The 13,130-nt window shown below is 42.2% G+C and overlaps 2 protein-coding genes across 2 annotated transcripts in view; both read left to right on the top strand.

Moving 5' to 3' along the window:
- The window catches only part of Prdm10 (PR domain containing 10), a 126,816-nt gene extending 122,722 nt beyond the window's left edge, over window positions 1-4,094 (top strand). Inside the window, exons 22-23 of the mRNA XM_013009437.1 lie at window positions 920-1,023; window positions 1,637-4,094. Coding sequence (XP_012864891.1) covers window positions 920-1,023; window positions 1,637-1,840 — 308 coding nt within the window. The 3' untranslated portion in view covers window positions 1,841-4,094. The remainder of the gene's footprint in view (window positions 1-919; window positions 1,024-1,636) is intronic.
- A 5,106-nt stretch (window positions 4,095-9,200) lies between these two features.
- The window catches only part of Nfrkb (nuclear factor related to kappaB binding protein), a 36,883-nt gene continuing 32,953 nt past the window's right edge, over window positions 9,201-13,130 (top strand). The window contains exons 1-3 of the mRNA XM_013009453.1: window positions 9,201-9,258; window positions 10,233-10,430; window positions 12,839-12,990. Coding sequence (XP_012864907.1) covers window positions 12,856-12,990 — 135 coding nt within the window. The 5' untranslated portion in view covers window positions 9,201-9,258; window positions 10,233-10,430; window positions 12,839-12,855. The remainder of the gene's footprint in view (window positions 9,259-10,232; window positions 10,431-12,838; window positions 12,991-13,130) is intronic.

Below are 13,130 nucleotides of genomic sequence, written 5' to 3'. Positions count from 1 at the left end.
GGCTTTTTTCTTTTTGCTTATGTGGTGCTGAGGAATCGAACCCAGGGCCTCAGGCATGCAAGGCAAGCGCTCTACCACTGAGCCACCTTCCCAGCTCCATGTCTGTGAGATTCTTATCTCCAGTAAGCTACCAGAAAACTAGAAGTGGCACTGTGGCTCAAGTGGTAGAGTGCTAGCCTTGAGCTGAAGAGCTCAGAGACAATGCCCAGGACCAGAGTTCAAGCCTCACGACCAACAACAACAAAAAAAGAGTCTCATTGATTTTCCTGCCTGGGCTGGCTTTGAACTGCGATCCTCAGATCTCAGCCTCCTGAGTAGCTAGGATTACAGATGTGAGCCACCAGTGCCAAGCTTAGGATTTTGTTTTGCTTTTTAATATTACTGGGATACAAAAGCATACCTATAAAAACATTCTGGTTTTTTGTTTGGGAGGCAGACTGTCACTTTGTTACCCTAGCTGTTCTGGAACTCTCAGGCTCAAGCAGTCCTCTTGCCTTAGTCCGTAGAGGGGCCTACAGATGCATGCCACCATGTCTACTTGTATTCATTTTTAATACAGTATTAATTTACATGAAATATGAAACAATTATAAAACGAGCTTTGTGCTAGATGGTTTTGGCCAACTGCAGGTTGATCTAAGTATTCTAATCATGTCTATGGTAGGCAAGGCTAAATGCTGATATTTGTAAGTTAGGTATATTAAATGCATTTTCTTGTGCTTCTGGAGAAGGATCTTAGGGTCTTGCACTCCGTAGGCTAATGTTTTAGTGCTGAACTTCATCCCATTCGAAAATGCATTTGTTTTCAATTATGATGGATTTATTGAGATGTAACCTAATCCTGTAAGTGGAAAAGCATTTGTTTCTAGAACGCTATTAAAATCTAAGACCACTGAACAGTGTATATTTCCTGTTTTCAGCATCTGAGATTCAAATGATGACACTCCCCCCAGGTCAGTTTGTGATCACGGACAGTGGTGTGGCAACTCCTGTCACTTCTGGCCAAGTAAAGGCAGTTACTCCGGTAAGTCATCTTGCAGAGCTGTGCCATAGCCCTTGTCCCAGAACTTTTTTTTCTTCTCAGTACTGGGTATCAAACCTTACCTTGTGCATGCTAGGAAAGCAATCTACACCACTAAGCTATGTCCCAAGCTCCTCCTTCTCTCTCTTATAGGCCCTAGATTTTGTGTGTTTTGTGTGTGTGTTGTGTGTATGTGTGTGTGTATATGCGCGTGTGTGCATGTGCCTGCTTGCATGTGTTGTTACTATGGCTTGAACTCACGGTCCAGACATTATCCTTTAGCTTTTTTTTGCTCAAGGCTGCACTTTACTACTTGAGCCACAGCTCCATGTCTGGCTTTTTGCTGGTTCTCTTAGATTTGTCTTGCCTGGGCTGACTTTGAGCCTCAGTTCTTAGATCTCAGTTTCCTGAGAAACTAGCATTACAGATGTGAGCATTACAAATGTGAGCTCTATTGCTCAGCAGTCCAGATTTTTTTTTTTTTTTGGTCGGTCATGAGGCCTGAACTCTTGGCCTGGGCGCTTGTCCCTCAGCTCTTCAGCTCAAGGCGAGCGCTCTACCACTGAGCCACCTTCCCAGTCCAGATTTTTAAAAATCCTTTTCTTCCTGTTCTTAGGGTCACTATGTGTTATCAGAAAGCCAACCGGAATTAGAGGAAAAGCAAACTGCTGCCCTCTCTGCAACAGTGCAGGTTCAGCCTTCCACACACAGTGACTCCTTGGATTCCCAGAACAGCAGCCAGCAGCAGACAACACAGTACATCATCACGACTACCACCAACGGCAATGGCAGCAGTGAGGTGCACATCACTAAGCCGTAATGCGTCTATCAGGAGCTAGACTCGGACTCACATCATATCTTTTCTCCTTCATCAATCAGCTTCTGACCCCTAGAACTCTTTTTTAAGATTTATTACTCACTCAAGAGTTTGGAAACTACTGTTTTGACACTCACATATGCTGGGGGTGATTTTTGCCAATGTCATCTTTAGCAAATTGACTCTTCAAACCCTTGGGCTTTCTGCCACAGAACGGAGATCTTTCAGAGGAAAGTACATTTCAAGATGGAGAAACTTGGATTTTCCCTTGTTAGTTGTGTGTCTTTCTTTCTTTTTCTTTCTTTCGTTCACAACACACTAATAAGCCTTATTCTCCCTTTGTGGAAATATTAAGTGGTATATTGTATTCATATCAAAGGTGGAGACAGAATGGCCATTGGACTGCTGAATTCTAAGCCATGGCACCAGAGGAGAAGGGGTAGTTTATGGGTGTGAATTAGGTCAAGACTGCTTTCTCTTGTGTGTTTGCGTTTTCAGTAATTTGACAAAGGAAACTTCCTAGAAGAAAAAGTTAAAATGATGAGAAAAAAGTTTGACAGTATTCTCAAGGGAAAACTGTTGTCTAAATTTTTCTTACTGTTGATTTTTTAAATTGCTTTTTTGGTGGGTTAGATAGGGGTATTGCTCTATTGCTCAGGCTGGCCCTAAATTTCTGGGCTCAGATAATCTTCCTGCCTCAGCCTCCTGAGTTAACACAGGCATGTGCCACCATTTTTTTTAAGTTTCTTATTTAAACAACCAATGTTGTTTGCTAATTGATAGTGCTTTCCACAGATGCTAGTCTTAGCAGATGAAGTAGAACCTCATGTTCTGATACTTCTTCCTTTGTTATTCCTCAATATGAACTCACTGAGGAAAAAACATCCTTGGTTTCAGCAGATTTCAAGCCCGCACATTAAAATGTTGCCTACCATTTTCTGGTTGTAGTTGTATTAAGAAGGAGATATTAGTACCAAGAAAAATTACTAACGCTATGTGTAGAAAGAGAGACCGAGATATAGTCAGAAAGAAAGTACTAAAATCTTGTCCTGCTTTGCAGGATGCATTTACCATTCATTGGTAAAAGATGAATTCCTTGTTCTTACCAAACATATGTTTAACTTTATTTATTTATTACTATTTTTTGTGGTGCTGAGGATCAAATCCAGGGCCTCAAGCATGCTGAGGTGCTCCATCAATTAACCACACCCCAACATTTAACTCTTGCTTACAACATTCAGTATATTTTTAGTACTTTTAAGGTCGTCTTAAAATGAACATTCTTTAATGTTGGATGGAAAGGTGGCCTTTATTATTTTTAAACACTTTTTCACTATCAATACATTGTAACTCATCTGGACCTACTTGTAAAATGACCAATTTCCACTTAGGGTAAAAAATGAAATCTTGAGGACCATTTGTAATAGCTTAGGGTAATGTAAAGGATCTGGAATATATTCAGTCTTTATGAATATTATACTGTTTGTTGAAAGAAGAAAACTATGCTGTGACGATAGTTGGTTGGGAGCCTCGTTTGCTATGAATTCAGTGAGGAAAAGTATTTTTTTTCCTTTTTATTGTACATTCCAGTTATTATCCATAAAACATTTCAAAAGTCAGTATGTATTTTAACAACTTTTGTGACATATTTTTTTAGAGTACTTATATTGTATAGTGAACTTCCCACTCCAGATTAGGAAGACTTATACCTTCATTTCAAATGAAGGTAACTCACTGATCTTATTCACATTTATGAGTAAAAACTGTCTATATGAACTAAGAAGTATAGTGGCTTTTTTATGGTAAAGATACCTTTCTGAAAAGCAAACAATTCTTTTGCAATAACTTTATTAAAATGTAGACCTTGCACTTTGATTTTGAGAAGTTCATTCATACTGTTGTCTCTGAAACTTAGGGCACTAAGAAAATTTGAGAAAGTTATCTCAAAAATATGTGAAACCTAGCTGGGCATAGTGGCACATACCTATCATACTAGCACTTGGGAGATCGAGGCAGGTTTGTAAATTCAGGGCCTGCCTGGGCTACATAGCAAGACCCTGTCTCAAAAAAAAAAAAAAAAAAGTGTGAAAACTGAAAAGGGCCTATGTATCTTTGGTGACAAAGAGGTATGATAATTTCAACTAAAAATACCAACTTTGAGTCAAAATGCAAACTTTGGTTTCCATAGTCCCATAAAGTGTTGGTTATAAATAACCTAGTATCCAGTCTAGAAAGAATAGACTTTTTAAAAGTCCAGTTTTTTGGGGGAGGGGGTTGCGGGGGGGGGTCTGGTCATGGGGCCTGAACTCTGGGCCTGGGCACTGTCCCTCTGCTCTTCAGCTCAAGGCTAGCACTCTACCACTTGAGCCACAGGGCCACTTCCGGCTTTTTTCTTTTTGCTTATGTGGTGCTGAGGAATCGAACCCAGGGCCTCATGCGTGCAAGGCAAGCGCTCTACCACTGAGCCACCTTCCCAGCCCCCCAGTTTTAGTTTTTATAACTTAAATTTGTCCCTGTTAGGTTCTTTTTTTTTCTTATTTGAACAAGCAAGGAACTCTCTCTTCTCAGGAATACCTTACTGATTAAAATTTGTAAAAGGAAACTATCACTGAGTGGAATGTTCATTTTATGCTAGTTATTTTATTATTTAAAATACATAGAGGAAAATATTGTTGAAGGATCTTTTTGTCACTTTCTCTTCTAGTGTTTCTTCCCATCTTTTTTGGTCCTTATGTGGTCCTTCTGGTCCTTATATATTAGCAACCTGAGAGGTGGGTAGTGGGTTTTGCCAAATGACACCAGTTTTAGATCAGGGATGTACACAGTCATCTGAGGGAAGAGGTTTTCAAAAGGACTTGTATTTGAAAGGGTAGCAGGTTAGAATTCCTCTGAAGTCCCAGCTGGGAAATAGGGATGTATCCAATACTTATAACCTCTTCCTTTGATCCTGTAGATTTCAGTGCCGGATGAATATTTGGAGTAGGTTGAGTATATTTTTTTTGCATTTTTATTGTTTGATTAGTATCCTGAGAAATGGACATTTCATCATGTAAAATTCCTGTTCTTCTGGAAAGGCTTTTGTTTTGATGTTCTTGAATTATTTTCTGACCCAGAATTATCCTTTAAAAACAAAACAAAACAAAAAGTCAAGATATCTAGAGCTAAAAAGCACTTCATGAGATGCTAGAGCTGATCCATTTGGTTGAAATGTTGACCTTATCCTGTTACTTAAATGTGAACATTTATTGTATATTCAGTGAGTTATAGTGTTAATAGTCTTGTGCTACCCAGCAGGTGTAAAAATTAATAAATATTTTTTCTAATAAACATGTGTTTCCTTTGTGTATATGAAGCTGTGTGAAGCTGCAAGAGCTATTGGTGTGGTTGGAGTGGTGTTTTGTTCTTGTTTTGCTTTTTTAATTACACGTTAATTTCTGGTTTCTGGTTGGGCATTTAAGAAACTTGAAAGTCCTTTCAGGCATTGGTGACTCACACCAATGGCTACTCTGGAGGCTGAGATGTGGGGATTATGTTTCTAAGCCAGACCAGGCATGAAAATCCGTGAGACTCCAATTAACCAGCCAAAAAAGAGCCAGGAGTGGAGGTATGGCTTAAGTGGCAGCCATGAGCAAAAAAAAGTCAAGGGACAGCACCAAGCCCCAAGTTCAAGCCCAAGTACGAGCACACATAAACACACACAGAGTCAAATTTACCAGGCTCATGCCTGTAATCATAGCTACTCAGAAGGCCGAGGTCTGAGGATCACTGTCTTAAGACAGTCCAAGGCAAGAAAGTCCTGAGACTCTTTTTTTTTTTTTTTTTTGGGTCCGGTTGTGGGGCCTGAACTCTGGGTCTGGGCGCTGTACCTCTGCTCTTCAGCTCAAGGCTAGCACTCTACCACTTGAGCCATAGCACCACTTCCAGCTTTTTTCTTATGTGGTGCTGAGGAATCGAACCCAGGTCCTGGAGCATGCAAGGCAAGTGCTCTACCACTGAGCCACCTTTGGAGCCCCAGTCCTGAGACTCTTATCTCCAATTAAATACCAGAAAGCTGGAAATGGAGCTCTGACTCATGTGGTAGAGTGCTAGCCTTGAGTTAAAAAGCTCAGGGACAGTGCCCAGAACCTGAGTTCAAGACCCAGGACTGGTACCAAAAAAAAAAAAAAGGTAAAGTTGTGAAAGTCTCTACTTATCCCATAAACAAATATAAAAGCTGAATAAGTCAAAACATCAACAAATTTTCTTAAATATATCACTGAAGGGAAGTCACGGGCCACAAAACTGGAGAGGCTAGCAGTGATTCTCTCTAGACACTATGTTGAAAATAAACTATACAACTTAGGGATGGGGACAGGAAGGAAAAACAGTGAGGGAAAAGGGGTGATAGTGTCCAAAAAGAATTGTGCTCATTACCTGATTGATTTATGTAACTTCAACCCCTCTGTACATGACTTTTATAGTAAGAAAATAAAAAAAAAAAAACAGGTGATAGAAAGTATCACACCTAATGAACAAGTATTTATTAGCAGAAGCCTCTAAGGGAGCTAATGGAGAGCAGGAAAACCTGACTTGTAATTGATACATTGCTGAAGGTACAGTCTAGACAACTCTTTAGAGATTAATAACTCCAGAGGGTGCCACACTAGGGCAAAAGGGATTCTTTTTTTTTTCCTTTTTTTCCTCTTTTTTTTTTGGGGGGGGTGTCTGGTCATGGGGCCTGAACTTTGGGCCTGAGCGCTGTCCCTCAGCTCTTCAGCTCAAGGCTAGCACTCTATCACTTGAGCCACAGTGCTACTTCCGGCTTTTTTTTCCTGCTTATGTGGTGCTGAGGAATTGAAAACAGGGCCTCATGCATGCAAGGCAAGTGCTCTACCACTGAGCCACCTTCCCAGCCCTCTTTTTTTTTTTGGATCGGCTGTGGGGCTTGAACTCTGGGTCTGGGCACTGTTCCTGAGCTCTTCAGTTCAAGGCGAGTGGTCTACCACTTGAGACACAGTGCTACTTCTTGTTTTTTGGTGGTTAATTGAAGATAAGAGTCTCATGGACTTTCCTGCCCAGGCTGGCTTTGAACTGCAATCCTCAGATCTCAGTCTCCTGAGTAGCTAGGATTGTAAGTGTGAGCCACTGGCGCCCAGCCATATTTCTTCTTTGAGCTTTACCTCCAGGAACTTGGCTAGGTTTTCACCGTGAATATTATGGAACAATCCCTTGGTGCTGCTGAGGTATGTGAGGGGGGTAGGGGTGACGACAGTAGTGGAGAGCCAGCCAGAAACCATTCTGAATATTCCAGAAGATTCTACTACTTAACAATGACTATTTTCAGAAGAGGAGATAAGTTAATCAGAGTCCAACGGGCATATGTTTTATTAGAGCCTAACTGACCCAGCCTATGGGAAATAAAAACCCAATTCCTCCATCTAACTATAGCCATCCTTTGCCACCTAAGGAGGAGAAAAACAGAAACAATTGTGAAGGTAATCACTTAGAATCACAAAGACCAAATCTAGGATTCTAAAATATCCTCCCCCGCATCTAATCCCCATCTAGCTAGAGACCTACTTGCAGAAATTATCTTAACTAGTTCATTACAGGGCTGAGAGCTGGTGGCTCACTCCTGTAATACTAATCATTCAGGAGGTTGAGATCTTAGGACTGAGGTTCAAAGCTACCCCAGGCAAGAAAGTTGTGAGACTCATCTCCAAGTAACTAGCAAAAGCTGGAAGTAGAGTTGTGGCTCTAGTGGTAGAGTGCCTGACTTGAATGAAAAAGCTAAGGGACAAATCTCAGGCCCTGAGATCAAGTCCCAGGACTGGCGAAAAACAGAACAAAAAAACAAACCATTTTGTGTGCGTGGAGTGAGGTGTGTGTGTTTATGTGTGTATGTGTGTGCTGGTCCTGGGCTGGTCCTTGGACACTGTCCCTGAGCCTTTTTGCTCAAGGCTAGCACTCTACTACTTGAGTGCTACTTCCAGCTTTTCAGTCGTTAATTAGAGATAGGAGTCTCACAGACTATCCTGCTTGGGCAGGCCTTGAATTACAGGCTTGATATGTTGAATTGAAACCCCTTTGTATAACTACTTAAAGCTAATTAAAAAAATAAGAACACAACCCTAGAAATACTGGCCAAAGACACCTTGCAAAGAATATATACTGATGACAAGGAAGTATCTGAAAAGATACTCCAGTTCATGTCATCAGGGAAATTCAAATTAAAACTATATGAGATGCCACATTATGGCTACTCTCCAGAACCATGACAACACCAAAATGCTACCAAGAATCTGGTCATAGTCCCAAGGAAAGAGAAACCTTGATGATAATGATAATATAAATATATTTAAATATTTATACAAGGGTGGTTTCTAGTTCAAGAACCTCCCAACAGCCTTACCAGAATGAAGGGCATCTTTTCCACAGTGGAGCAGGTGGATGGAGGAGCATGGGAAATCAGTGTTTTCCATAGAGGACAAGACATTAACTTGTGCTGCTGGCTGTATTCTCTGATATATTTCTATTCAATCCAGAGAACTGAAGGTGGTCTCTGCATCACTAGGGGAGCAACCAAAATCATGATATGTTGAACAAAAACATACTGTGTATGTGTGTTTGTGTGTATGTGTGTGTGTGTGCGCGCGCGCGCGCGCGCGCGCTCTTTTTTTTTCTGTGTTCTCCCTGTGGTTTTTTTTTTTTTTTTTTTTTTTTTTGCTCAAAACTAGCTCCCTACCTTGAGTCACAGCTCCAGCTCTGGCTTTTTTCGGTAGTTATTTGGAATTAAGAGTCAGACTTTATTGTCTGGGCTGGCTTTGAACCGTGATCCTCAAATCTGTCTCCAGAATAGCTAGGATCACAGGCGCGAGCCGCGGGTGGCTGGCAGAACACTGTCATTCCAAATGCACTTTCTGGGCATTGGGAGCATGGAGATGTGAGGAAAGAAAATCAGGGGCTCAGGTTGAGGTCCGTCTTTTCCTCTCTGAATCCGGAGAAACCAAGATTTCCTCCACTGTAGAATGAACATTTGGCCGGTCACAGGTGCTGGGCACATGCGGCCCCAGTACAAAGACAGTGGAGAGAACTTGGTTGTCACAGTGCTTAATGTAAACGTTAGCTTGAAGGACCTTCATTTCTCCCGGCAAAGAACTGCAACTTCTTTCTGCCTTCCCCAAACTCCTAAACCAAGTGAGGACACCGTGGATCGCAGCGTTCCTCTGACACCAATGGACAGGGCGTTTACAGACGGCCCCGCTGCTCTGGGCCCCGCCCCCAGCTCCGCCCCTCGCCGGCCCCGCCCAGACAAGCCCCGCCCCTTCCGCCGCCCGAGCCCGGAGCGTGCACGCACCCGCACGCCTTGCGGGAGCGAGCGCGTCCGGGAGCCCGCGGCTGGAGAGGCGCTGCGGGTTGGGAGACCCGCGTCCAGGATTCTGGTGAGGGCGGGCCCAGGGCGGCGGGAGGGTTAAAATGTGGCCCGGGGGCGGAGAGAGGAAGTGGGGCTCCTCGGGCGCCGCCTCCCGTGGGCTAGGGGCAGGAAGCTGGGCGTTGGGAGCGGGGCGGCCCGTGTGGGTGAGGGTTAGGGTTAGGCACCGTGTGGGGGAGGGGCGGGGTGCTGTGCAGAGGGGCGGGGCCGGAGCCCGGCGCGGGGTGGGATGGGGTGGGATTTGCTGTCACAGGCGAGGAGTTTGGAATAGGCAATTGCTCTGGAGGGAACTGTTTAATTCTGCTTGCGGAGAGTCCTGGAGGGTAGGTCCGTGAGCCAGGTGCAGAGGGAAGGCCTTTGGGAGAGACTTTCTTGGTCCCCTCAAGAAGTCCAGGACACCCAAGACTCACACCGATGGCTTCCGGGTTCCAGCTCTCTGGTAGCTCTGCTTGCTTTTCTTTAATTTGAGATCCTGTTTAGAATAGTTGGCAGAGTACTGGACACTGGTGAAAGTGAACTATGCAACTCGTGGGTGGAGATGGGAGGGAGGGAATGGGAGAGAATGAGGGAACAGATGACCCTGAGAAAGGACATGTATTTATTACCTGACATATATGAATGTAACCCTGCTGTATAGCACCTCTAAAACAACAGTAACGAAAGTTTAAAAAAGCCCCCCAAAAGAATTGTTGGCAGGGCAGAGGTTGTCACAGGGATATATTACAGTTAGTTAAACATCTTGTTGTAACTGAAGAAATTTACAAGTAAGTTGTATAGGTAAGTGCCTGACAGCAGTTACTGCAGTTGTTCTGCGTAGTATTAATTCTGTCATGGGGATTTTATTCTAAATATCAAGTTGCTTCTACATTAAAAAAAAATACAAAACTCAGGTGCAATGTGCAGAAGGCTGATGGGACACAATGACCTGGAAACTACCCAGCTTCCTTAATCGAATACTAATCTCTCTGATGTATCTTTACATAGATTTGAAATCTGTTCAAGAGAACTTTAAGGGGAGAGACACTTCAGGGTTTGCTCATTATCATTTGAGAATTTTGGAAATGAGACATACCTACATAAAGTGATACAAACTGTCACTTTGTTGGAAAATATTTATTGCAAGATTCCAGGATTGAAAATTACAATAGAGAGATCCTGGTCCAACTCCTCTGTGGCTTACAGGTAAGGAAATTGATGCCTGTTGAGGTAAGATTTTTTCAGAAGGTCACAGAATTACTAGCTGATCTACTCTAGAAGTTTGGCATTTGAACTGAGACTTATTTTTCCTTTACATTTTAGTATACTTTGTTCATTTGTAGGAATAGGAGCTAGAGAGAATGATTTAGCAAAGGTTTACAGAGGGATTGAGTTCAAGTTCCTGCTGGAAATGTTGAGAGTCCTGTGGCTTCAACTTCTCTGATTCCAGTCATCAGCTTTGTGAGATGTTCTCTGAAAATGTTTAGTATATTATTTTCTAAAGGTGGCCAGCAGTATTCAGTTATTACATGAGGAAAAAAGTAGTATTAATTCACATGGTTGTAAAGATCAGTGGATTGAAGCCAAGCACTTGTGGCTCACACCTCAAATCCTACCTAATCAGGGAGCTGAGATGTGAGGATTGAGAGTGAAAGCCAGCCAGGGCAGGAAAATCTGTCAGACTCTTTATCTCCATTTAACTACCAAAAAAAGTTGGAAGTGGAGTTGTAGCTCAAGTGTTAGAGCTCTATATTTGAGCAGAAAAGTTCAGGGACAGTGCCCAGGCCCAGAGTTCAAGCCTCTGGACTGACACCAAAACAAACAGCTGATTGAACTACTGACTTTACTGGTTGTCAGTAGGTACTTGAAACATCAGGACTAATAATCCTGTCATTTTAGGATTTAAATTGAGTGTTTCTGCAAATATATTGTATAGTGATAAGAATTGGATTTGGGCTGGGTGGGTGGTTTATGCCTGTAATCTCAGCTGCCTGTGATTCAGAGATAGGAGGTCATTTGAAGCCAGTCTGGGCAAAAATTTGTGACATCTTGTCTCAAAAACTAGCTCTGATGGCCTCTAACTGTAATCCTAGCTGTTTGGGAAGCAGAGGTAGGAGGATCACAGTTCAAGGCTGGTCTCAGGCAAAAAGTTTGTGACTTTATAATAATGAAAGCAAAAAGGGTTGGTGGTATGGCTCAAGTGATAGAGCATTTGCTTAGCATGCATGAGGCCCTAAGTTCATACCCCAACCTATGAAAAAAGAACATGGCTTTGCAGATAGACTTAGGTTTGGTATAGCCTCTGGAAGACAAGTTGATTACCTATTTTCATTTTATTCATTCTTTCATTTATTTATTTTTGTGTGTGTGCAGTACTGTGCTTGAACTCAGGGCCTCAACCTCTCAGTTTTTTTCTGCTCATGGCTGGCACTCTACCACTTGAACTACATCTTCAGTTCCAATTTTTTGCTGGTTAATTGGAGGTAAGAGTTTCAGACTTTTCTGCCCAGCCTAGCTCTGACCTGAGATTCTCAAATTTCAGGCTCTTGAGTAACTAGGATTATAGATGTGAGCTACTTTCACCTAGCAAATCTTTAATTTTAATATCAGTAGAATAAGTGTAAATATCCCTGTTGCAGGAATTAAATGATATATATAAATGTCTTACTCGGCCCATTTCAAGTAAGTGTTATAGTTACTGTCTGAGGCTTGCTAGTATACATAGATTTGCAGTATGTTTTATAACAATAAAGAATTAAAATGCCAAAAAATACTAAATTGTTATAGTGGAGTGATTATTGAAGTGGGAACTCTGTCACTTGTGGGGCTTGAACTCAGAGCCTACTCACTGCACTGTCTATGAACTTTTTTGCTCAAGGCTAGCACTCTACCACTTTGAGCCATTGTTCCATAGCCAGTTTTCTGGTGATTGATTGGAGATAAGAGTCTCTGGGACTTTCTTACTCAGGCTGGCTTTGAAGTGTGATCCTTAGATCTCTGCTTCCTGAATAAGATTATAGGCGTGAGCCACCAGCGGGTTTTTTTTTTTTTCCTTTGATTAGCCTGGGTGCAGTCTCACTACTTGGAGCCACTTCTGGTTTTCTGGTGGTTAATGGGAGATTAAGAGCCTTACAGACTTTACTGCTTGAGCTGGCTTTGAACTACAATCCTCAGATCTCAGCCTCCTAGTGGCTAGGATTTTGGCATGAGCTACCAGTGCCAGGTTGACTTGGGATCTCTTCATTATGACTGATTTGTTTATCATTTATTTTCTGAATGTCATTCTATGTCCCCAAAGGAAAGTATAAGAAACTTTATGAATGTTGGAGTTAGTGTAGATGCATTTTGAAAGACAGCTTTTCTAGAAAATTCCGGTGGGGAAGCAGTATAGGAAGGGAGGGAGAAGAGCTTCATTTATTTATTTATTTATTTATTTTTGCCAGTCCTGGGGCTTGAATTTGGCCTAGGCACTGCCCCTGAACCTCTCTGTGCTGAAGGCTACCAAAGAGCTTGTTTTTATAGTAAGATGTGAAAGTCAGTTTGAGAAGTATTTTCCAGAAGAGTGTTAGCATCAGATTTCAGCATTTCTGCCTCAAGATGCATATTTTTGTTAGGGATACGTTGGAGAATAATGGATTCTTTGGATCATATGCTGACGGATCCCCTGGAACTTGGTCCTTGTGGAGATGGCCATGGCACCCGCATTATGGAAGATTGTCTGCTGGGAGGCACCAGGGTTAGTCTACCAGAGGATCTTCTGGAGGATGTAAGTGGTTACATTGTTGCAAGCATTTCCCACCTGCTAACAGCAGCTGTTGTCAAGCTAAGCTTTCCCACTATAGAGTTTTCCAGCCTGCTTTCTGTTTTTCCGCATTGTAGGTGAAGAGATCTTTTTTTTTTTTTTTT

This window comes from Dipodomys ordii, unplaced genomic scaffold, assembly GCF_000151885.1.
Source record: "Dipodomys ordii isolate 6190 unplaced genomic scaffold, Dord_2.0 Scaffold10, whole genome shotgun sequence".
Classification (NCBI taxonomy): domain Eukaryota; kingdom Metazoa; phylum Chordata; class Mammalia; order Rodentia; family Heteromyidae; genus Dipodomys; species Dipodomys ordii.
The sequence above is the reverse complement of the archived record's forward strand: the minus strand, read 5'-3'. Positions and strand labels throughout refer to the sequence as shown.